Genomic DNA, 25,136 nt, shown 5'->3' on the forward strand with positions numbered 1-25,136 from the left:
GGTGTTACCATGCACACCAGTGTTAGGGTACACTCACTGGCTAATGAGATGCAAAGAAATAGAAAATGTGAATGTCTAAACATACATTTGTCCAGTAATCTTAATTTCTTTCAAGGCAAGGAAAGAACAAAAGGAAAGCAACTGATTAAACATGATCAGTGCATTTGGAAAGGTAAATAACATCTTAATTATAATTCATTCTACTAAATTTCTGTGAGTTGAAAGTTAGCTAATGAGCTATAATTGGTAAAGACAGGGATAGACTGAATCAGAAGAGATGCCTATACAAACAAGTGCTGTTTAGTCTTTTTGAAAATATTTACCTGGGATCTAAAAAGGACAGCATATATCACATAGATGAAATCACCAAATAATAGAAATCAAGGTACAGAAGCACAGAAGAAATCACCTTACTAGAGAACAATTTTTTTAAAGTGAGACCTTGCCTAATTGTGAGTCCTACGATCTGTAATTTTAGAAAAGCGTTGACATCTGTTGGTGAACAGGGAGCTGAGCAGCACAGAAATCCCCGGGAAATGCAGACACAGAGCCCTTTCCAGCCTGGCGCTGGAAGGGTTGAGTCTCATTTGCATGCCCGCTGAGTAACAGCTCAGATCCCTCCCCTGTAAATGTTGCTCGGTTGTAAAGCAGGGGATGAGGGAACACCACCCCTTCCAGCTGAAAAGGAGCAGAAAAGAGAGAGGTCTGATGGTCTTTGTGTGCAGGCCGTGTCAATCCACTGCAGCCCGCAGTGATGCGGTCATGAATATGGAAAAACAACAACTTTATCCCTCCCAAACCAAAAGGATAGCACAGAACTTGATGTGCTATATCCTGTTGGGGAGGAAGGGAAAGCAGGGATACTGGAACAGCTCAGTGAAGCTGAGACTGAGGAACAGGCAGGGCATAACTCAGGTGACGGGCAGCTTAATAATCTATCACTTGTCACATGTCACACAAAATTCAAGTGTAGGGTCAGACTGATGAAGGTTTGTGCTCTATTGCAGACTTCAATGGCAGCACTGCTTATTGCAACAAAAAAATGTGCAATTCTATAAACTGAGCATTGCTTCCTCCTTATTACCATTATTTTTTATGATGCAGCAAGCAGAAATAATTAAAGCTGTCCCTGATCTATTAAGTCACATTCTTTTCCAGCTCAGTATAAGTGTGACACACCAACAGATGAGCATCTGGGGTTTCCTTGGGATTTTGACAGCAACCAAACAATCCCTCAGAAGAAATGTATGCCAAGTAAATAAAAAAAAAAAGAGCAAGTTTACTTAATCCTTTGTAACAGTCAATCAATCAATCAATGTTTTAAAGCCTTACTTTAAATAACATGGGTGCACAAATTATCGCTTTTGCCCATGGTGTATGAGCTATCTTATTTGTACTAGCTTCCCCAGGAAAGTCTTCACCACACTCAAGCCATGCTGGGCTGGATTTTGTGTTCCCTGGCAGGTGGCATCAGGGTGTCCCTGCTGATGTCTGGCTGTCTGTCCACCTGCCAGCTGGTGGCCAGTGCCAGTCAACACAGAGTATGTGGCTTCTGCCTCTATTTCTTTCTTACACCCTGTGCTCAGCCCTTTCAAGCCAATCAAGCATGAATCCAGTGCTCTTGATGAGTGTGGTTTCAGTTCCTGTTCCAATCACAAAGTAATAGTCAGGGTCATTCCTTTTTTGGTTACTGTGTTTGCCGTTATCACGAAATGTCATCTTGGAGCTTGTACAGACACGCATTCCTCACTTCTTTTCCCGGTTCCGGGAGTCTGCCATGCCAGCATCACCAACACAGCTGGGCAAGTGAACTTCGAGGCCACAGCATGTCACAGTAGGGCTTTGGTCAACCCCCACACTACAGTGAGTCCAGCCATGGCACACCTGGGAAGCCAACCCCGTGACAGGTCCTCCCTTCCCGATGGGCTTTAGGAGTCCCTTGAGTCCTTGGGGTCCCACCTTGAGTCACCCTTGCCTGTGCAGGACCTGTTTGATAAAGCTATGTCTGAGCTGTGTTGTCCTATGGCATCTTCTATGTTTGTCCAAGCCTTATTACCTTCAGCAAGTCTTTACATAAACCTATTCCTAAATCTAGCATGTTGCTGACCAGCTTTAGGTTGGCTTCATGTCCTGGGAGGTTGTTCCAGACTCTTGCTGGAATTTGTTGTTTTTTCAGGACATTTTACTGCTTGGAATGTTCTCTGATGCCTTAGGCAATCATCTCACTTGTCTTCTGCTCTGCCTGAAAGCTATAGCCAAAACTTTTATTTTCCCTTCACCTAAGCGTACCCATCAAGTTCTGAAATCTTTCCTTTGTGTCTGCAATGTATCTTCTGAGAACAGGCCTGACATGAGGTGCCTTTACAATGCTGTGGTACTATAAGCAAGCCTTAGAAGAGGCTTGACAAGAGACTGTTCTGACGTGCCTTCCCTCCATCCACACCCTACTGGAAGCATTATGGCATTGACATCACCCCAGACACTCACTGTTGTTTTGCTGCTGTCTCTGTCCCCTTTTCCATAAAGCCCTCCACATACAGCCTGTCAGGGAGGCCCTCAAACAGTATCTAAAGAGTCTTTGGAAAGTTACTAAGGAACTTAACTTGCAGTACTTGGTTTAAATTACTTATGTAAGGGCTTGCACTACTATGTTGAAAACTAGGGGATGGCTGGAAATATGAGCTGTATAACATCTGTAAATGATCTCCACTAAAAGATCTCCTTTCCCTTCTACTACTTATCACGTTATCAAACTTGTTTCTAGCATGTTTGGCAGTTGTAGATAATTTGGCACCAATTACACATACTGCAATTTTCAAATGCTGGATTATGAAATAAAAAACATGCAGCTGAAAAAGTACCAGTACCAAAGAGAAACTTCATTGCCAAGTGTAAGACAGAATGACCTGCAAAGATTTATTTTAAACCAACACATAGCTGGTTTATTATTAGAAGTAGATGAAAAAAAGATGTCAGATGGATTGAGAGCGTAGGAGAACTTGTGTGCTAATGCTGACTGGAGATTGTAAATTTAGCACCCTACAGACTCATTAGATGAAGAATTATCTCGTGTGTTTTTGCTGTGCTTCCTGCAACAAGACCTGCTAGACCTGCTGGACTAGAACCAACTTAGATGCTTCTCTCCGTGTTCCTCAGTGTATCAAGGTCCAGAGTCTATGCACAGAACCAGCTTTGTACCTCCTACAGATCTAATCTGCAATCAAATAACTCATCCATGTTAAATTGCAAATTGTGAGCAGTTAGAAGTTTCCAGACCAAACGCACACAGAAACCACAACCCTCTCCTTCTCTGTCTTCTCCCTTCTTATTTAGATTGAAAGTAAACTAAAGTGTACGTTTGCATGGGGTTGAAAAGCGTGTTCTTTCTCAGGGGAAACCTGTAGATTTTGCAGTTTACACCCAGCTGCCAGAGTAACTTCAGGTTCTTTTAGTCTCTTTTGCTACTCCTTTCCTTTGGAACCGGCACAGAACAGCAGGTCAGAAGCAGCCTGTACCCTCCTCACAGAGCAAGCTCCCACTCCAGGGATTTGCACTGGAGACGGCAATGCGGCTTGGAAAGGCAGCTGGGGGACACTGCGAGCCCCCTTTCCCCTTCAGTCACCGCTTTTGTTACAGAAGGCTCAAGCATCACGCTGCACAGCGAGCACCAAGCGCGGTGGGCGCAGCAGAGGCGGCGGCTCCGCACGGCTCCCGCTGCTCGGCAGCGGCCCCGGCGCTGCCCGGGAGCGGCGGGCGGAGCTGCGCTGAGCCGCGCCAGCCCCGCGCCCAGCACCCACCGGGAAAGCCGAGGGAGCGGGCGGGAAGGAAAGTTCAAGAACAGCCGGGAAAGGTGCCTCCCTAGGCGAGGAGTGGGCAATGCTGCAGCTGCGCGGCCGGGGGGGGGGGCGGGTGTTCAAGGCTTGCAGTGGAAGGTTGAACCCAGTTAACACTTTTGCTTTCCTTATTTATGGCGAAGGTGATGGATACGATTCTAGTCTGATTTTGAAAATTGGATTTTGCAAATGATTTGGCCGAATGTACCATACCATCCAGGAGGCACGTACAGATGCTGAGTAACCCAGAATTAGACTCATCTGCTAATTCCTGCACATTCGTACTTGTTCTTCATATTAAGAGGGAGCACCTATTCCTATTTATGCATCCTTAAATACTCCAACAGCAGGCTGACGCGCAAATTGGTGCTATTTTATCTAGACAGATACAGAAAGGCAAGCCACAGAGCTTGCACTCTGTGTCCTAAGCATATCTTTACCTTTCCTGGTCCTGGGTAACAAATGGCTTTCAAGCACACGGCTCCTAATGGGACCCCAATCAAGGGATGCCCGAGCTCCCCGGGATGCACGCTCGCTGTCGGCTCGGTGCTTCCGTGCCCACTGGTACTACCTTTCCCGGGACTACCTGCGTGGTGGGCAAAAAGAATATACGCCATGCATCTGCACAGGGTTGCTGAAACTGAGGGGTCAGACGGGTTACTTTTATTATAAGTGCAGCTTACAGTAAAGCTTCGCCAGGGCAGGACGCAGCAGCTCCTCCTCACTGCCGGGCCGGGCTCCCCTGCATCACCAGCGAGAGGCGGGCGCACCTGCCCTGCAAGCTCGGCGCTGTAAAAGCGCGCCCTCCCTCCTCTCACGAATAAGCTGCTCTTCTTCTTCCTCCTCCTCTTCTTCTCCTTCGCCCCCACCACCCCGGAGTATAACGCGGCCAGGCAACTGCCTTACCCCCGCCGTCCTCTCCGCCCCCGGGGGCGACGCACAATTTCACCCCGGCCCCTGGCACGGCCGGGCGCTTTGCGGCAGCAGCTCTAGAAACTTCTCGGTCCCTCCCTCTCCCCTCCCCTTCCTCCTCCTCGCCGAGCAGGGGCCGGCGCTGCGGCGAGAGCAGCAGGGAAGGAGGCGTGCGGCGTCCACCCCCACCCGCGCTGCCTGGAGCCGGAGGCGCAGCCAGGCGCTATCGCAGCCTCGTCCCGGCGCTCAGCGCAGCACTGAGCCCACCAGGCGGCCCTTCCTTGCGCAGAGGTGGCAGCGGCAGGCGGCATGACGGCGGAGGAGATGAAAGCGGACGGGGCTCCCCTGGAAGGGGTGGACATCACTCCCAAGCAGGATGAGGGCGTCCTCAAGGTACAGGGCGGCTGTTCCCCATCCCCACCCTCTGCACTAGCTCGGAGGGGTCGCCGTGCCGGCGGGGAGTGGGGGCATTCCTCTTAGCCTGCGAGCGGGTGCTCCCCGGGCGCCCCTTGGCCCTAGCGGGCCCATTGTGTGCCTTGCGGGGGAAGGGGACGAGGCGGTCCCCGGGTATCCAGGCAGGGCTGGCGCAGCGCGGGCGATTAAACAACAGCAGCGGAGGGCGGGAGCGCGCCCCGGCTGCGCAAGCGCTGCCCGGCTGGCTGCGGGGGCTCCCCGCTCCTCCCGGGGCGAGCCAGAGCCCGGGCTGCCCGCCGGGAGAGCTCGGGGTCACGGGGGGGCTGTGCAGCGAAAAGGCGCTTCCCCTGCCTTTGGGCTTTCCTCCGCCGTTTAGGGGGAGATGCGGGAGGGGCGGCGGGCCGGGCTCTCTGTCCGGCTCGCAGCGTGGCTTGTGGGGGTCCGGGTCCATCCCCGCCCCCCAGCACGTGTCTGGGGCCGGGAATTAAAGATGGAGCCCCAGCGGGGCACGTGCGCTCGGTGCCCGTCCCCGCCGTGCCCGGCCCGACTCCCCTCAGGCCCGGGCGCGGGCTCCGGGCCGCCCCCAGGCCCGGGGTGCGCAGTCCGGCGCTCGGAGCGGCCTGGCCCCCCCTCGGTGCTGCTGGCCCGGCGGCCGGGCAGGTCCCCGGGCGGCCGGGCAGGGCACCGGGCAGATCCCGGCGCGGCCGAGGCGGAGCGGCTGCTCTCCTTTGTACTGGGAAGGCAGGCGATAAGGGCAGCGGGATTTATACCGTGAGGGGGAGTTGTGCGAACTTCCTCTGTCAGACGTTGCCTATTTCCATATCTCTAGAAACTTCCTTAGGCTCTGCTAAAAACTTCAGCGATTATTTAGAAGCGTGTTCAGCCGCAGTAAAATTTCGAAGTTACGGTGTTCAGGAGGAGAAAGGGGTGCCATAGCAAAGGCAAAATTCTGGGTTTAACCTTTAGAGCCTTCTAAATTCTGGGTTCATTACGGAGGCGCTGTCTCCCGTTCAGGAGGGTATTAAGGGAACAGATTGAAGATGTTGGCTGCTATATTTCTGCTTTTCCATGTTTCCTGCTAGCATGTTTAGGTGAGAATTTTTGGGTTTTGCACATAGTACAGTATCAGGTCAGAGTTCTCATCTGCATGGCTGCCCAGGTCTCCCACAGCCCAGATGCCTTGAGCATGGTAGAAGGGCAGTGGGGATCTGCCCGATTCATGCAGTACCTACTTTTGATTATGAAGAAGCAGCAGGTGTTTTATGGGTTGGTTTTTTTTTGGAGTTTTTTGTTTGTTTGTTTTGAGGAGGGGAGTAGAAAACACGAGCAAATGAAGTGAGGTTGTGAAAATCACAAAAATTGAGATTGTGACATGATAAGTAAAATACCGTAGAAGTCACAAAGTCCAGCCTTCATAGATTTTATTTTTACGTAATTGCTGGAGTGCAAAATGCATCTGCTGAAATCAAGCGTCTAGCTCTGAACTAACCTACACCAATTTTGTACTGGTATTGTTGCAGTGATTCCAGGAGCGTGTTTATTTGCTCATTAGCTGTATATCAGAATAGAATCCACAGTTTTTAACCTGATATTGCTGAATATACTTGCACAATTCCTAGAATAAGTAATTAAGTTTGGAAATAAACCGTTTGCTGTTTCTTCATTTGAAAAGGAAATGCAAACCTTACAGAAAATAGTATTTCCATATTCACAAGTGAAACTTCAGTCTCTTCAAAATGGAACAAATGCAAAAGAATAAACTGTATCAATAATGAAAATGAGATATTTGTTACTGTAGAATACCTTGATATGGCACTACAAGAATATAGCATTTGGTAAAGTTCAGTAAATTTCCATTAAATGCAGTTAGTTTTTCAAAATTACATCAGACTGGCTGCTTTCAAGTGCTAGTTTGCATCTACTTTATGCAGATTTGCAAATTGCATCTGTTAAGCATGATGTAGGTCAGGTTGCTTACCTGGTTCATGTGCTTTTCTCATACTTCTCTGTTTCCTTATCTCTGTGAGAGTGGTTGCTTGAACTTTTGCCTTCCTTGGGGGGACATCGACAGATTGGTTTTGTAATGCTAATAAAGGCCGTGGTGGTGGTGCAGTGTCAAAGGGATGATGTGCTGTATGAGGTCAGGCATCCCTTTTCATGTTGAGCATCCTTTCCTTATAAAACAAGCAGCCAGGATTTTTTCTAGGTTTTGTTTGTTTGTGGGGGTATTTTTTGTTTTAGGCTTTCAGTGAGGTGCTCTCAGCTTGTTAGTCTGACAGAAGCTGTCGGTGGTGAAGCTTTGGTTTTGGATGGAGGGTCCTGGCATTTCAGCTGGGTAGTCAGTTGCAGGGATGGTGGGAGGCCAGGTGGGAGATTGACAGTGGTGAGTTGCAGGAAACTGAAATTTGTGAAGGAGACTCCCAAAGGTCTGCCTCATTCAGTGAAAAACATGATTGATATAGAAACATGACATTTAAAGGAGGGGTGCCCTGTAACTGCCCTTAAATAGATGTTTATCTTCTATAACAGAATGTTTTCCAGGTCTCCATGATGCAAGTAAATAGGGTCCTCCATTGGTCCCCTTTTGCCGGGCTAAGATAATGCAGAACTTTGGCTAAGGGCTAGCTGGTTTCAATCTATATTGGGAAAAATTCAAAATTCAAATTTTCAGGAATCCTGTTACGGGCAAGGCCTCATATCCTTGCCTGTGAGATACGTCACTATTATTCTCTGATTTTATATATGCTTCAAATGAACACCAGAGAGATTGTCCCCACTTTCTGGATAGTATAGATTTATTTAATACCTGTCTTGCTGGGCAAGCTGGGGATTTTCTTATCCTTAAGAAGAAAATCAAACCCTCGTAGCTGTATGTGAGACGAGGGTGCTGACGATCCGTGTCAGAATTGTGGGGAGACAAAATTCTTGCAATAAATAATTTTTAAGTGTTAGGTGTTCTGTAGGCTGATAGAACTAACCTGCTTGGGGTGAGATGCTGCTAACCTTTGTTAAACTGCCTGGTTTAACTCGAATAATTTCAGATTACATGTTGGAAAAGACTTTGCAGGGAAAGAACCACCTCATTCTCTTGTTTAAGTGCTTTGCCTAGAACACTGAACTGGGGTGTGATGATAGAGAGGTGATGAGGCAAATGCTTTGAGTAAAGAAGAAAAAACCCTGCCTAATGCAGAGATCTGTAAGCTGATCACAACTGTTGCCTGTTAAATTCTTGTATCACAGCACAGCCATCTTGAGGTTCTGCATTTGCAGCGCTGCTAATCTGCAGAAAGAACAGCCAGTCCATTTCCAGGTGACTGAAAGAGACCTGCAAATCCTTTGTCTACCAAGGATGATAATACATATCTAGGTATTTGTGATTCATGTCCAGTGGGCAGGCAGGCTGTATTTCTGTGATGTTAATGCTGGTTGCTGTTTTCCTCAGGTTGTCAAGAGAGAAGGCAGTGGGACAGAGTCTCCGATGATAGGTGATAAGGTGACCGTCCATTACACGGGGTGGCTTCTTGATGGCACAAAATTTGACTCCAGTCTGGACAGAAAAGACAAATTCTCATTTGACTTGGGGAAAGGTAATCTCATGTGTTTGGTACTGATCAGTTTTGGTAATAATCGAGACGGGATTTCCTTGTGTGGCTCCATTGCTTTTCAAAACTGCCACTTAAACTTGTTTTCTCTTAAACTTGTATTCTCTTAGAATGGCCCCATCAGAATGTGAGATTTTTGTGAATGAGAGAATGTGTAGCCCCTTAAAAGGCCTGCTGAAGAATTCACAGGCCTCAGACAAAGTACTCCAGGAGAACAAATCTGTCCTGAAATGTAGATATAAGGGGCAGTTAAATAGCCAGAATATGCATCTTTTTTGGTTGGGTTCTTTTGGGGGGCAGACCTCAGTTCAGGAGTGCTTAATTGTGACCAGGTACTGGGACAGGGTACACAGAGGCAGCTGTCTTATGATGAAACACACTCTCTTTTCCACAAAATTCTCAAGTTAACCCAAATAGGAGTCTTTGAGCAGTGCATCTCTTCATTATCAAAATATTTTTTTTTTGAAAATCTGAGCATCATTATTTCTGAAAATCTTATTACTCAATCATGTATTCTTCCCTGGAAGTTTCTTACCTTCTTCTTTTTTAAAAATAGATAATACCTCCTTTTTAAAAAGAGGTAAATTAATTGTACTTCAATTTGAGATTATATTAAGTGTACTTATTAATACAAGACTAATAGAAAGTCTGCTTGATGAGTCAAGAGGAGCAGCAATTAGGACAGCTTCAGTAAGAGAGGGGAGTTTGTTCCCCTTTTCTTCCCTTTCAAAGGAATGCTACTACTTTCTTCCCCCTTTTTGTTACAAATGTGTGTAACTTTTAGCTACCACTGGTGCTGTTCTTTGCCAGCTGATAAAAGTATGAACAGAAAAGGCTGTTGGTTTGGATTGTTTTCAAAACAGGAGCAGGCAATCTCTCACCCTAAGGCCTTCCTCTCGGAAGAGTTTATTGTTACTTCCTCACACTTGGTACTGTGCCAAGCACTTCAGCTGGTGTCTCTGTTCTGTTATTCTGTGAAAAGAGTTGTTACACCTGGAATGAAGAAATGTTTGGGCCAAATTTGGGTCCCTGGGAAACTTTGGAATTTGATTAGGCTTAAAACTGATGTACATAAATGAGAGTGAGCACAAGTTCTTCAGTATTTCTGCTGCCTTAGCTTTTGTATACTAAAAATGATAATGCTCAGTTTCACCTGATCATGCCTTTCATGTGTGATTGGCATTTGACTTGTACAGGTGAGGTGATCAAAGCATGGGACATTGCTGTGGCCACTATGAAGATTGGTGAAATCTGTCGGATTACGTGTAAACCAGAATATGCCTATGGCTCAGCTGGGAGCCCTCCAAAGATACCCCCCAATGCTACACTGATTTTTGAGGTAAGTGAGAGATGGTCACTAAAACTGTATGCTTGAAAATATGGGTGAGGCAATATCCTTTCAAAAAAGGATTGTTACATTTTCTAAGGAAAATAACACGGTCCATTTTGGGTAGCAAGGACAAAATTTTACTTTAGCTGCCACCGCTCTGTAATGGCTTGGGTTCCCTTCTCTTTTTAAAACACTTGAATGATCTTCAGTGGTGAGTTGTAGCAGTAAAGTGCAGGCTGGGAGGGCAGACTACTTCAGTGATAGACTCAAGTGGTCAAAATCTTTAATCACTTCATAACACTCAGAGTAATGATATATTAAATGTTTTCAACAACAGGAAGAGCAATTAATGCCCTCAATAATATATTTTTATACTAACTTGTATTTTCTTTACAACATTAACATTACCTTTTATGAGCTATTTCAGGGAGAAAAGAGGTAATTGCCCCATGTAAACTGCTGGAATACAGTATTTGAACAGCCCTGCAATTACGAACTCTTTCTGTAGAACTGAGCATTTCAGTCTGCCTTAAAGCACCATAAAACCAGTTTGTATTTAGATTGCTGGTTCATTGCCAAAGTCTCTCTGTGCATCCAGGCTACGCTGATCAGTCTTGCCCCCATAGAGATGAGGTCCTGTGCACTCACTCAGTGCCTGTGACAGACTCAGCAGTCTTGAGTTTGGCAGCTGGGTAACCCAGTTTGACAACTCACATGGCCAGCTGCTCTCCTGGAGATGAGCTGCATGTCTTGGTGAGCATGGAGCCTGTTACCCTTGGTGTCTCTCAGCCTCACCAGGAGAGGAGAGATTTTATTTCCTACTGACCTTAAAAGCAATTTTCCCCCACATCTTCCCCCTCCTTCCCCAAAGGGGGTGGAAACAGCAGCTGTCTCTTGTGTGTTATTTCAGAAGTGAGAATGGTTGCTCAGAATGCTGAGACTTGTATTTGATTTTTCCATGTAGGATGACATTAAAGCTGTTTCTGGAGCATACCCTGACAGTCTCAACAGGGTTTGAAGAGGATGGATTTTTCTTACTGTTGAAACAGTTCAATTTGCCAACAATTGTTTCAAAATAAATTCTGCCTGAGAGAAGGCAGACTCTTGAATGTCATTTTTAAAATTACTTTGCTCTAAAGCACTTAATCAATGGAATGGAATCCTACAATTGGGGGCATAAGAAAAGCTTTAAAACTGATGATTGCTCTGAGATTGAATGTTTTATCTAATATCTGAGAAAGGTGAAAATAGCTCACAGAGTTATTCAAAGACTGAAAGTCTGTTTAGATTTTATTGGAAGCAATGAGCATCTGTTAAGAAGGGTAAATTATACATAGAGTCATTTAGGTTGGAAAAAACCTTCAAGACCATTGAGTCCAATCATAAATCTGGCACTGCCAAGTCCATCACTAAACCATTAACCTGACCCAGTGCTGCATCTACACCTAGATACCTCCGGGGAGGGTGACTCACCCACTTCCCTGGGCAGCCTGTTCTAATGCTAATATCCATTCTAAACCTCCCCTGGTGCACCTTGAGGCCATGTCTTCCTGTTCTGTGACTCGTTACTTGGCAGAAGGGACTGACCCCATCTGGCAACAGCTTCTGTTCAGGGAGTTGTAGAAAGTGAGAAGGTTCCCCCCAAGACCCCTCTTTCTCTCCAGGCTAAACACCCCCAGCTCTCTCAAGCAGCTCCTCATGGAACTTGGGCTCCAGACCCTTCACCAGCTCTGTTGCCCTTCTCTGGACACACTCCAGCACCTCAATGTCCTTCCTGAACTGAAAGGCCCAAAACTGAACACAGGATTTGGGGTGTGGCCTCACCAGTGCCTAGTACAGAGTGACAATCACTGCCCTGGTCCTGCTGGCCACACCATTGCTGATACAGGCCAGGTGCCATTGGCCTTCACATAACTGGATATTGAATTTGCTTTGCATTTGGGTAGCGTATTTGCATTTCTTTTTTTTTTTTTTTTCATGGACCTTTGAGTAATAGGAATAAAGATATATTCTGTGTGAAGGATTAAAAAAATATTGCTAGCAGGTAGTGTTCACAAAGGGATGACAGCTTACTCACTTTGAGTGCATCAAAATTTAAACCATTATTTCTGAAAAGTAGTGTCATGTAGAGCTGTTCATAAAGAGCATTTTCTTACCTAGAAATCTGACATTATTTGTGGTTTAGTTGTATTGGATCAAACTACCCATGTTGGAGTGCTGTGTGCTTCTCTGCAGGTGATACCAGCTGTAATCAGGGCTGAGCTGATGATTGAAATGCAAACTAAAAGCTCGAGGCCTTCTACCTAGGCAGCACAGTGGGGCATTCTTCAGGGCTTAGCACTACTACACAGGATGCACAGGGCCAGCAGAAAGCAGAGAAACTTTTATTGTCCTTCAACAAGAGGTAATACCTAACATTGGGATAAATAAAAGTATGAACTGCAAGATGGGATTTGGTCCATCAGGCTGCTCCTGAGTCCGTCCCCTGCGGTCACCCAGGTTATTCACTTCCCACTGGACTTGTCTTGATGCTGCTAGTCTGGCCCCTCCATTTTCTGGGTATGGTTTTAGATAAAAGTAGTGTTTCATTCATGAGTCTTGATATCCCCTCGTGCCTGCCTGAGCAGTTAGGTTGAAGGGAAGGGGGGAGGAAGGAAAGGACCAAAGCTGCCTGTGATGGTTTTGTGCTTTCCTAACAAAATAGCCTGAGGCTCACTGGCTGCAACAAGTAAGTTGTGCTGGGTGTGTCCTGATTGGGGGTGTAGGTTGGAAATTAGATCCAGGAAATTTTCCCAAGTTTTACTAGGTTGCAATAGTTTCTGGCTAGTATGACTCTCAAGCAGCTAAAGTCTCTTTAAGTTTCCACTCTTTTATTTTTACCTAGGTTTACTTACATTACTTCACACAGTATCAGCAGGGTTCTTTTGCAAGTGCCTATCCCCATACCAAGTTTTCGTACAAGTTGCATTACAAAAGGCCCTCTAGAACTTACATCTCTTAAATCTTAAGAGATTTTTGTACCTGTGTCGTTACACCAGCATTTTATATGACAAGATGTAATGCATGTCCTCTGATTTGGAAGTTCTTTTCTTTTTTGATCTGATAGTTGTTTTGTTTTTTCTTCCTCATGATTGCTTTTGCTGAGCAATATAAATAGCTAGATTATTCCATAGAATAGTATTGTTCAGGCTGGGGGAAAGGAAAAAAAGTGGGAGGTACACACCTGTATGGTCATCAGTAGGATGTTCAGGAATTACTTTTTTAAGACTGACTGAAAAGAAAGACCAGAATATTATTTGTTTTTAGGTATCAATTAAAATAAAAAGTGGAAGTACTGGTGGATATTCAATTCCTTTTGCATTCCAGTTATCTCAAGTCCAGTGTCAGGAACCTCCACAGCATTAGCTCTGAACTTTTTTTTTAATGAGGTAGTCTAAACAATGCTGATTATAATGACTTGCTTTTTTGTGCTTGGGAATAGTTTTCACTATTGTTTTACTCAAAAATAGGGTATGATTTTTTTTTCCTTCACTTGTACCTTTTGTAACTAGACTGTTTTTCTGTGTCATTGTGGTACTCCCACTTGAAACTATGATTTACTTGGAAAGGCATGTGAAGATTCAGACTGGATACTTGTCTCCTACTTGAGCGCTATTTCTTAAAAATCCTAAACAATTTGTTGCAGCAGAGGCTTATAAGTTTCAAAGATCTCTGGAGAATAAATCCTGTGAGTTACTAAATTGGTCTAATAAGAATAAATGCAAGGCTTTTCTTCCCTCAACAGATAGAACTTTTTGAGTTCAAGGGGGAGGACCTGACTGATGAAGAAGATGGTGGCATCATCCGAAGAATCCGTAAAAAAGGGGAGGGCTACTCCAGGCCCAATGAGGATGCACTTGTAGAGAGTAAGTGTGTTGTTACATAAATAGTTAATGGATTTGCAGTGAGGGATGACAGAACCTTTTCACAGCCTACAACTGCATGTCCTGAGGGACAGGAATACATGGCTTCTCTTTTCTGTACCAAGTAACTTAACAACCTAGAGTAAGCTTTCCTTCTCCTGTTTCTAGCAAGGCTTACATTTTCCAGCAGCAACTGTGTTTTCTGGTGATACTGAATCTGTTGAAGTGCTTATCTGATGACAAAAGGTGATTGAGTCTCATAAAGTATTTCCATGTGCTGAGGAACAAAAGGGGAAGTCATTCTGGCACTTGTTGTCAGAGTGGAAAAAACAAACGCTTAAATGAACAACAAAAAAGGAGGGGTTGTTAAATTGAACAGCAGAAATTCTGTTTGCTGCCAGTAGCTGCCACGCCATAGGTAGCTGCTAAAAGAGAAAAGACTGTTCAGAAGGAGGCTTTGGCACTTGTGTGTGTGCTGCCTGCCTGTATGGAACTGCCTGTGCACTCCTGGGTACCTGCCCACTGCCATACATAGATGCCTTTTGATTTCTCTCTCTGCTGTTCTGGTTTTTGTTACCAGTCCAGTTTGAAGGCCGACACGGAGACCGTGTTTTTGACAAGCGGGAATTGCGGTTTGAGATTGGAGAAGGTGAAAACTTCGATATTCCTCATGGGCTGGAGAAAGCAATTCAAAAAATGGAGAAATCAGAGGAATCTGTGTTCTATCTCAAGCCCAGGTATGCTGTTTCTGGTGTTTGATACAGGAAGGGCTTATACTAATCATCTGGCAAGAAGGAACTATTGCATTATAATGCCTTTAAGCTTTTTTTCAGCATTGTGGTAAAAACTTGGATCAGTCCCAAAATTTGATGTATGAGAAGTATCATGCTTTGCCACTTCATAGTGAAGCAGTAGCAGTCCAGAAAAAATTAACTGAAGTCTCTGTAATGTTGACCTCTAAATATTTTTGAAAAACGTTGCTCTCAAACTTGGATTTTTGTGATCCCTCTTCATGACTGATTACTGTAAAACAGTCCATACATAGACTTGGATATAGGCAGAATTTTCTCTTTACAGTGAGAACACATCTGAAACATGTGGAGTTGCACAGATTGTTTTCATTAAACTTTAATTTATTTCAGTTTTTATTTATTTTTTTTTAACTGTAACTAAGCCTGATGGGAGCAGAAAAGGAAAGCAATTTGATCCTAGAGGGTCTTCCTACTAATATGCAGCTCTTTCTAGAATTGCATAGCAGTACCTTTCTGTAAGCATTTCTTGTTTACCAGCTGGTTAGCAGTGTCTTAAGTGTACAGCTGCTCACCTAATCTTGGTCTTTATTCTCTTTGCTTTTCTAAGAATAGAACTAAAATACAGGTGCTCTGAATGCAACACTCAGTTTCAGACCATAAATATTAAATATGGTAGTTGCAATTTGAAAGTTGGTTGTTTTGGTTTCACTGTTTTTTGATTAAGGGATTACTTGCTTTTCCTTTAAAGTTACCTAAAAAACTAATAAAATAATACGAGTTGCTAAAAGATTAATGTAGTGAATACTAGCTTTCTCTTACTTTCTTTGACCTTGTCCTTGCCAATTTTAGAATTGTATCTAGAATTCTTCATGCCTTTGTCTTGTAATAATAATTTATACGCATCCCAAATTTTCATGGGGTTTTTGTCTTCCTCTTCTTATGTAGCAAGTATAGCTGGATGGATAGTTTTGAACTCTTCTTTATAATTTTTGCTTCTCCCTCCCCACCCCCATTTTGCAGCTATGGTTTTGGAAGTGCTGGGAATGAGAAATTTAAGATCCCTCCAGATGCAGAGCTGCAGTATGAAGTGAAACTCAAAAGCTTTGAAAAGGTGAGAGCAATAGATGAAATCCCAAAGAGATCTGAGGCTGGGGGAAGAAGTGGGAGTGCAGCTTAAACGATGACAATGGAATCCTTGAATGGTGATGTGAAACAAGGGGGCCACTGTTGCCAGAGATGATGCTGGCATGCTGGGAGCTCTTGGCTGAAATGGTCCTTACTCTTCCTGTATCCCTGTCTGTTGCCATCTCTTGTGCTCTGGGCTGGTTTCCATGAGCAGTGCAAAGCTCTGCTTTGCCAGGCTTATCTCAACCATACTCTTAGTGGGAAACAACATAGCTACTTGATTTCCCTAGAAGTTGTATTGAAGTTGACTGGAACTGTTCCTGTTTGGGTAGGCTAAGGAGTCCTGGGAAATGAACACAGATGAGAAGTTGGAACAGAGCTCTATCGTGAAGGAGAGAGGCACTCAGTACTTCAAGGTAAGTTACAGTACCCAAGTGATAATAGCATTTTTTGGTCCGTGTCATGAGCTGATAATGATGTTTACAGCTTCTGTAATTTCTGAGTGGTGTTCATTGTATTCTGTGCAATTTTACGGGGAGAGCTGGAGGGGAATGTGTCTTAAAAAAAAAAAGAAACTCGGTTGGATTATCCATAGAACTAACTGCAGGAAGCTGTCTGTTAGAGCTGTTTGCTCTTTCCTCATGTAACACTGTGGGGTGTACAGTATTTCAGTTCCTGCTGTGGGACAGTGCTATGAGTGACCAACATTCGTTTGGGTAGAGATGTGTGGAGAAGCTGTTGAAAACAATTTCAGTAGCTAAAGGAAGAGTTTCCTATTATATTTGTATTGCATTTTGAGAATTCCCCATCTTCCATTATTTTTGCATCAAAAGTTGAATATAAAGGTAGGAGTTCAGTGAAGTATCAATGCTGCCATATACCCCCAGCTCTAGTGGGGAACCAGTTAAGTATTCCTAAAGATTTTCTGATCCTGTGTAGGAATGGCTCTTAGAAGTATTTTTGATGATAGATGTTACTTTTTGATCAAATGAGGTTTTTTAGATGTATTGCTCAAGGCAGGCAAAAGGGACGAGAGGGAGATAAAAGTTCCTATGATGAGCTTTGTGATAATTGAGCTGCCTTGTTTACAGGAGGGGAAATACAAGCGGGCAGCATTACAGTATAAGAAGATTGTGTCATGGCTGGAGCACGAGTCGGGACTCTCTGAGGAGGAGGAATCAAAAGCCAAAAGCCTGAGGCTTGCTGCCCACCTTAACTTAGCTATGTGCCATCTCAAGCTAAAGGAATACTCCCAGGCTTTGGAGAACTGCAACAAGGTAGTAGGAGTTAATTTATTCTTAAACTGCGCAAGCAGTCTGACAGTTTGTCTTGCTTTAAACATTTTAGGGACAACAGGCTAATGTAGTGTTTGGTCTTTCTTACCAGCTGTCATTTGGGTAGTATGGAATTTTTTATGGAATTTAGTGTGCTAAAAATATCCAACAGATTATTTTCATAATTAGTGCCCTTTGAACATCTTTTACTAACTTGCTGCTACATTGAGAATATTCAAGTATTTAGAAATAAGGAACGCTTAAGATGTGGTGAAGGTAGTCATGTTGGCAAAGGCCTTTCAAAGAGCAGGATTGCTCCCTGACTAAATCTTAGACTTGCTGGTTCTCTTGTCAAATAGCCTACTATATTCATTCTTCTTTGTACTTACTTCTATTGTACTCCACTGACTTTATTAGTAAGCCCTGACAAGACTCATAAGCCTACATCAGAAGGTACAGTTCCTAGCAGTCACTGATGTTCTGACTGCATATAATTTTTATAAAAGAAAAATAATTACTGAATGGGGCTTTGGTTTTTGTGAATGCAGGCACTAGAACTGGATAGCAGCAATGAAAAAGGCCTTTTCCGGCGTGGAGAAGCTCACTTGGCTGTCAATGACTTTGAGTTGGCCCGAGCAGATTTCCAGAAAGTGATACAACTTTATCCAAGTAACAAAGCTGCCAAAGTGCAACTGGTGACTTGTCAGCAGAAAATCCGGGAGCAGCATGAGAAGGAGAAGAAGATGTACGCCAACATGTTCCAAAGGCTTGCAGACAAAGACTTAAAGGTAAGTAACACTACTCAGAACATTACAGGAGGTGGTGTCATGTGTTAGACAAGGAACAGTGGTTTAGGTACTCACCTTGCTTCTTATTACAGATAATTATAGCAGGACAACACTCAAGTAGAACACTGCTTTGGAGAACAGGGATGGAACTCCAAATGCCAACAGTCAGAATTATTAGGCCAGCTTGTTGGAGCAGGAAAACCAGGAGTACTAACCACTGCACAGAAATCTTTTATCTATTTCAACTGAATTTGCCACAGACCAGTGTTAATCAGAAGGCAGTTGAACTGATGAGGTGCAAACATGACACATGACAATGTTCTAGAAGTGGAAAAAGCACCTATTCCTCTAGAACCTGTTGCAAAGAACAGGCTGTTGTGGTGCCTGAGGTGCCCATCTAGTGAGAACTTGTGTCTGTCATACAGAGGGTGCTGAGCACCATCTTGCTTCTCATGGAGACATTAGGATGTGGTTGATGGTCTCCATTACAAATATCACAGATAGATTATGGAATGTCAGAAGATTCATTACTCTCCTGTGTGGGTGGCTTTCCTAATAAACTTTCATTAGAATTTTAGTAAATGCTAGTTCAGTTAACAATGGCAGTATGTGAATACAGGTTCTAACAAGATTGTATTAGCTAGCAAGAAACATTTCAGGTTACTGGTGAGAATCACATATCCTAAGAAAACCTTGTGGTTCTTTTCCTTAAATCTGATGGTCTAGAAGGACAAGATGAACCTGTAACTTCTCTGACAAATCTGGGATTTATGTCAGACTCAAATTTCCTCAGTAACAGTGGGGAGTACAGAAGTTTGTATTTTATGAGGTTATTTTCACCTTTCCAGAACATGCATGGAGAACATAAAAAATTGCCAGATATTGGTACATTAATTTCCTTTGGTTAACTGTGTCATTGAGTCTTTCCAGAGGCATGATATCCTCAGATGAGTGTATCCTGACAGGTCACCCATTTCAGATTGTCAGCTGACAATTTCCTACATGAAATGCTTCACTCCCTCTTCTCTTTCTGGCTAAAGCAGCCTGATGTCAGCAGTCCTTGTGTATTGGAGCTTAAAAGAAAGTATTCTGTCTGCCCTTCTAGACACAGTGATGTAAAGTCACACAGTATCTTAATTTTTAATAAAAAAACTCAGAAATATAAAGATACTGCAACCAAAGCAGAATTATTTCACTGTTGGGCATCTTAATTTCTGAAATGGCAGGATTTAATTGCCAGCTGTCAGGTTCTGTTGTGAAGGATCCTTACAGTTAGCACAGCTGCTGGGAATTTAGCTTCCTCCACTAGGTGTGGGATACAGCAGGATCTGTTGAGATAGGAAGAGCAGATTGCTGAAACAAGCAATACCCACTAAAACTTCAAAAGCCCTGAGCTTTCTTCAACTCCTAAGACAATTGGAGTAATAGAGTAATGTTCTTGGCAAAAGGCAGACTCACAGTCTTTGCAATACAGACTGTTTGGGATATTGGAAAAACATTGCACTTAGTCCCAATTTCCCTACCTGCTTGGGATAGCATCAGTTTGAAGTTGTAGAATCCTTTAGGTTGGACTCCAACCAAATGTAAATGGAATATTATTGTTTGGCATCTAACACTGGACACAGGATTTGAGGTGTGGCCTCACCATTCCAAGTACAGGAGGACAATCCCTGCCCTGATCCTACTGGACACAGTATTGCTGATACAGGCCTGGATGCCTCTGGCCTGGTGAATTCTTCCCAACCAGTTGGATGATCTTGGGAGTGTGCAATGTGCTGTTTTGGGGTTTTTTTCCTCTGAGCCATCTGGCTTGCTTTAAATGGATATGGTTTTATATAAAATGGGAGTGATGGAACTATAAACTGTAAAGGATGCTTACTCCCTGGGCAAGTCTTGAGGTAGTTTCCTTGCAAGAAAAGCTTGTTTTCCTGTTACTGCATTTATAGTGTTGCTTTACTCTAGCTCCAACAGTGTCTGTTAGTGGTGATGTAGTAGAAGCTCAAAGTTCCGGAGAAGAGAGATTGTTTACTAAATATCTTGATTGCTAAGAAGATAGCTAGGACTGCAGTTCTGATGTTCCTGACACAGTCTGTTAAATTCAACAGCCACTCTTGCATCAGTAGTTCCTTTAATTAATTTGAAAAGTTCACATATCTAAAGTGTGAATTTTTGAAGGTCAGGGTGTTTATCACCTTATCTTAAGCCTAGGATTGGTAGCTAACAGATTTTCTCTGGAAAGAAGACTTAACTCTTGTGTGTTTTGTGGAATGCTTCTAAGGATGAAAAACTGACCTTTGATGCATGAATGTTCTTTTAAATGTAGTTTTGTGTTGCAGCCAAATTGATAAAAGATTTTAAGGATTCTGCCCATTTCCCCTTCTCCCCATTCTGCTCTCCCATCATTGTATGCTTAAGATTTTGCTTGTTTTTGTTTGGTTCTCATCTAAGATTATCATAAAACAGATGGCTTAAGATGCTGGGCTGACAGGTGGAATAGCAATTCCATTGCACTAGGTTTTGAGATGAGCAAGCCAAGACATTTTTACCTCCCCTTACTGTACTCGAAAATTATTGTAAGATCAGGATGTGCTGGTTATGTCCTATTGTAAAAGCTGACCTTGGAGCTCTGACCTCATGGCTCTGCCTTCCACACCTTTTTATGAGGAAGATGCACAAGGAGAGGGCTTTAGAGCAGCCACACTGTCAGATCAAATCTTCTTCCAGTTTAGCTCTTGCACAAGACATCCAAGTCACTGTTGTTGAGTTTGAAGTGTCTCTTCACAAAACCTAGTTGTCCAACAAAGATAATTCTTATCCTGAGTGCTAGTGTGCCTCATACAAGTTGGGTCAGGGTAGGCCCTGGCAATGGCTGAAAATTAATGACATTAATATTGAAGCAGGGCAAAAGCAGTTCCTGCAGAAGCTTCATAAATGAATTTCATTTAAAGGACTTCTAAGAAAGTGTTGTGTGGCAAGTGGGTGCAGGCCACATTAAGAATCATAACCACCTAACGCCAGTATTATATTTTGGCCTCCTCTACACTGCTTCTGGTTTCTCAGATGCATGAAAATTTTTGGTTTCTTTTGGCTGAAGATAATAATACCTTAATTCAGTCTGGCAGGGTAGATGAGCTTTTCAAGTAATAAAAATCAAACAATGTTTTTGCTACATATTTTTGTATAATAATAATTTTTGTAAATTTTGTACAATGTGTTAATATATTTTCTTTGTCTCTCTATTTAGTCATCTGCTACTCTTCAGACAAGCCACACTGAAGATGCAGAAATGAAAGATGCGCAGAATGGAGTTGAAGATAAATCAGAAGTTGAAGCAGAAGCATAAGAAAACCCCTATTCCATTAGTTTTGTAAATGAAAGAATTTCCAGTGAATTAGACCTTTATTTTTCTACCTGGTTGGATAGTGGCTTCAAGGGAGCAGAGGCTGAAGCCACCATGCCACAGTCAGTTACAGCTTAATGTGGCTGTTCAAGAAGCTGAGTGGCAGCATAAATCTGGCTTAATCCTAGTGACTTTATTTATTCATTCAGCCTCTGTTACTGTTTGAGTTCTGTCTGGATTTACTCTGCTTGGTTTATTTGCATTTTCATAGAATCATAGAATGGCTTGAGTTGGAAGGGACCTCAAAGACCTAGTTCTAACTCCCCCTGTCATGGACAGGGACACCCTTCACTAGACCAGGTTGCTCAGAGCTCCATCCAGCCTGGTCTTGGACACTTCCAGGGATGGAGCATCTACAGCTTCTCTGGGCAGCCTGTTCCAGTGCCTCACCACCCTCAGAGTAAAGAATTTCATCCTAATACCTAATCTTAACATGCCCTTTTTCAGTTTGAAGCCATTGCCCTTTGTGCTGTCACTACTTGCCCTTGTAAATAGTCTCTCTCCATGTTTCTTGTAGGCTCCCTTTAAGGTACTGGAACGCCACAGTTTGGTCACCCCAAAGCCTTCTTTTTTCCAGGCTGAACAATTCCAGTTCTCTCAGCCTTGTCTCATAAGGAGAGGTGCTTCATCCATCTGATCATCTTGGTGGGGCTCCTCTGGACTTGGTCCAAAAGGTCCATGTCCTTCCTGTACTGGGGACCCCAGGGGTGGATGCAGTGTTACAGCTGGGGTCTCACCAGAGTACAGGGTGAAAATCCCCTCCTTCCCCTGCTGCCCACACTGCTTTGGATGCAGCCCAGGTTACAATTGGCTTCTGGGCTGTGAGTGCACATTGCCAGCTCATGTCCAGCCTCTAATCCAACAGCACTCCAAAATCCTTCTTGGCGGAGGTGCTCTGGATCTATTCATCCCCCAGCCATTATTGATACCGGGGTTGCCCCAGCCCAGGTGCAACACCTTGCACTTGGCCTTCTTGGAGCCTCATGAGTTTCACATGGGCCCACTTCTCAGGCTTGTTCAGGTCACTCTGGGTGGCATCCTGTCCTCTAGGTGTGTCAAGGGGTCTGCTCAGCCCTCAGGGTGTCACCTGCAGATTTGCTGAGGGTGCACTCTACCCCTTCATCCATTAACAAAGGTAATAGTAACACTGGTCCCAGTATGGGCCCCTGAGGGACACCACTTGTCACTGGTGTCTATTGGGACGCTGAGCCCTTGACCACTAGCCTGTAGATGTGACCGTGCAACCAATTTCTTACCCATCAAACAGTCCACCCACTGCATCCACCTCTGTCCAATTTAGAGAGAAGGAAAATTACAGAAATGAAGGTAAATGACACCTGTAGCCCTTCCTTTGTCCATTGGTGGAGTCACTACATCATTGAAGGCCACTAGGCTGCTCAGATGGTTCTTGCCCTTGGTGAAGCTGTGCTGGCTGGCCCTGGTCACCTCCCTGTCCTCCATGTGCCTTAGCATAGCATCCAGGAGGATCTGTTCCCTGATCTTCCCAGGCACAGAGCTGAGGCTGCCAGGTCAGTAGTCCCCGATTTGTCATCAGTGTTTTTCTTTCTGGTTCCAGCTTACTTTATTCCCAGGTTCTGCTTTCTAAATTTATTTCCTTGATTTGCTTCAAGTAATCAGCTTTTTTCAGGAGTCCTCATGCGAGACTTAAGAACAAATTGGCGCTCCCAGTTCTTCTGCCTTGGGATTGCCCTCTTTCCCCCCGTTCAGTAGGGAGTCCCTTCCATTAAGTTCTGTAGCCTTTCTTGTATGCCTCCTTTTTGCAAACTGCTGAAGGTGAAGACTCTGAAGTCACAGCTTAAGTAATAAAGCTCCAATTAAACTCAAGAAAACTGAACTTTTCGTGGGTTTTTATTGGAATTTGCACAGAATTGAGAGAATATACTGTCCTTTGGTCAGTGTTTTCTTGTCCGCATAGCCAGTGTCCTGATTATTTTTCTCTGTTGTTTGTTCATTACCATAAAATAGTCCCACAATATTTGATACAGTATTTACCCATATATTTGCAAAAGGAAAAATTATGTTGCTGGAAACTGCATAAAGCAAGTCTGTAACCTATGCATAGAGATTGTTCTATATTCATATTGCTACCTTCCTCTTCACCCCATCACATTGTAAAACTTGACCAGAGGGAAAAAAAAAACCAAACCAATACATCTGAAAATGACTGGCTTTGAAATGAAAGTAAGGGATAATGGCTTACATATTGCAAATACTTTTTATGAACTACAAACTCCTGAGTGATTCTAATGTCTGCTTACCCAGATCTCACAAGAAAGCTATTACTCAGTATTCTGCTTCTTTCTGCAGTTTGTGTGTCTTGTTTGGGGGTGGATGTGCTTTTGAATTTTGTGGGGGGCTTCTGGTCGGGGTGGGCTTTTTTTGTCTGAAGGCATGGAACATAGTACTCAAACTCAGCTGTTGTTTATCCTATCACGTGGTGTTAAATTCAGCATCTCCTGTTTAGAGACAGGGGCAGAAGGGGCAATTTTTTTGCCTGCTCTGCAGAAGAAAGGTAGAAAATCTGTTTCTCTCAGATTAAAATAAATGGACTTTTTAATGGTGAGAAAGATGTCTTTGCATGGCATGCCATGGGCTGGAATTTGTGTGTATATTGCAGAGAGTATCCTTGTTTTAACATGTAATACAATGTGAATTCCTGGTCTCCTTTGCTGAAAGAGAAGTACTGTGTAAGCACTTGAACTCATGGGGCCTGGGGGAGTGCCAGTACCTGTCCTGCAGCAGTGCCAGCCCAGCTTGGGCCCTGGAATTGAAACAAGCAAGGGCTGCTTGGAGTGCTGCCCTGCCCCAGACACCGAATTCAGCACCTGCTGCTGGGTTGGAGTATGGTTAGAGCTGGGAGCTGCAGTGCTCTAATCTCTTGGGGTTGGTGGGATAGGACAGAGGCAAGAGAGATGCTTGGGACATCACTTCACTTAAGGAAATGCTGATTTGATTTGCCTAATGAAGCCTTAGGGTTGCCAGGTAATGGGTGTGATTTTCATGAGCTCTGACTGTAGTAGCTAACAGCCTCGTGTATGTGAAAAACTTATACCAAAGCACTACCCCCTCTTGTGGGAAACAACACTGTGAATGTCAACTGGGGTTAGAAGAAGGGATTTATAGACCTAGAAAAACAGTTCAAGGGGACAGGAATGCCAAGCCAGAGTACTTATTAATCACATAAATACGTTGATTTGTTGCTAATTATTCCTGGAAATACAAGCCTCTGTGGTTTAAACTGGTTTTGCTGCTAAAGCATAGGGCCAAGTCCTAATGAGAAGTTTGTAATTGTTGAACAGCAGTTTTCAAAAATCTCCTACAGGCATGATAGTTGTACATGTTTCTGAAAGCAAAAAGTGATTTCTGTGGCACATCTATTAAAAAATCTAGTCAATGGTGCATCTGTTGTTAAGTGTGAGCAGTCTTGAAAGTACCACTGTGCCCTTGTTGTTACTACATAAACTATGAAATGTTTGAGAATGTAAATCTGTTAAGGACACTAAACATGCCCTGTTCAGGGAGCTGAACGGATGTACCGTGCTGTCTTTAAAAGTGGGTCTGGTTGCCGGCAGAAGGTGGCAATACTGGTATTTGTGAGTGAGGTCATGCATGTAAACTTCAACTATAAACTTCGTTATGTATGTCCTTATAGAGGAAAAAAAAAAAAAAAAAGAAAACGATGCTTAAAATAAACAGTTAACAGTCCTGACTTTGTAACCCACACCCGTGTGTCTCTCTCTGCGTGTGTAAATCCTTTCCGGAGCGCGGTGTTGTGGGCAGCGG

At 43.9% G+C, this 25,136-nt stretch overlaps 2 protein-coding genes across 7 annotated transcripts in view; one reads left to right on the forward strand and one right to left on the reverse strand.

The window, feature by feature from the left end:
* The window catches only part of TCAF2 (TRPM8 channel associated factor 2), a 31,712-nt gene extending 26,876 nt beyond the window's left edge, over positions 1–4,836 (reverse strand). For 4 of the 6 annotated variants that reach the window (XM_077174141.1, XM_077174138.1, XM_077174139.1 and 1 more), the window contains exons 1-2: positions 4,517–4,708; positions 4,274–4,419 (exon numbers count right to left, since the gene is read on the reverse strand). The gene's annotated coding sequence lies outside the window, so the exon portion shown is untranslated. Of the gene's footprint in view, positions 1–4,273; positions 4,420–4,516; positions 4,709–4,739 lie in introns of those variants that run through there. The other 2 variants (XM_077174140.1, XM_054627913.2) reach the window with 2 other exon arrangements.
* A 55-nt stretch (positions 4,837–4,891) lies between these two features.
* FKBP4 (FKBP prolyl isomerase 4) lies at positions 4,892–25,074 on the forward strand. The gene is made up of 10 exons (XM_054654832.2): positions 4,892–5,138; positions 8,602–8,746; positions 9,958–10,100; positions 13,876–13,996; positions 14,574–14,730; positions 15,766–15,856; positions 16,203–16,286; positions 16,962–17,147; positions 17,693–17,932; positions 21,177–25,074. The coding sequence occupies exons 1-10, from the start codon at positions 5,055–5,057 to the stop codon at positions 21,273–21,275; spliced, it is 1,350 nt and encodes a 449-aa protein (XP_054510807.2). The 5' UTR covers positions 4,892–5,054; the 3' UTR covers positions 21,276–25,074.
* Positions 25,075–25,136: the final 62 nt, after the last annotated feature.

The sequence above is a fragment of the Agelaius phoeniceus genome, chromosome 2, assembly GCF_051311805.1.
Source record: "Agelaius phoeniceus isolate bAgePho1 chromosome 2, bAgePho1.hap1, whole genome shotgun sequence".
Taxonomy (NCBI): Eukaryota; Metazoa; Chordata; class Aves; order Passeriformes; family Icteridae; genus Agelaius; species Agelaius phoeniceus.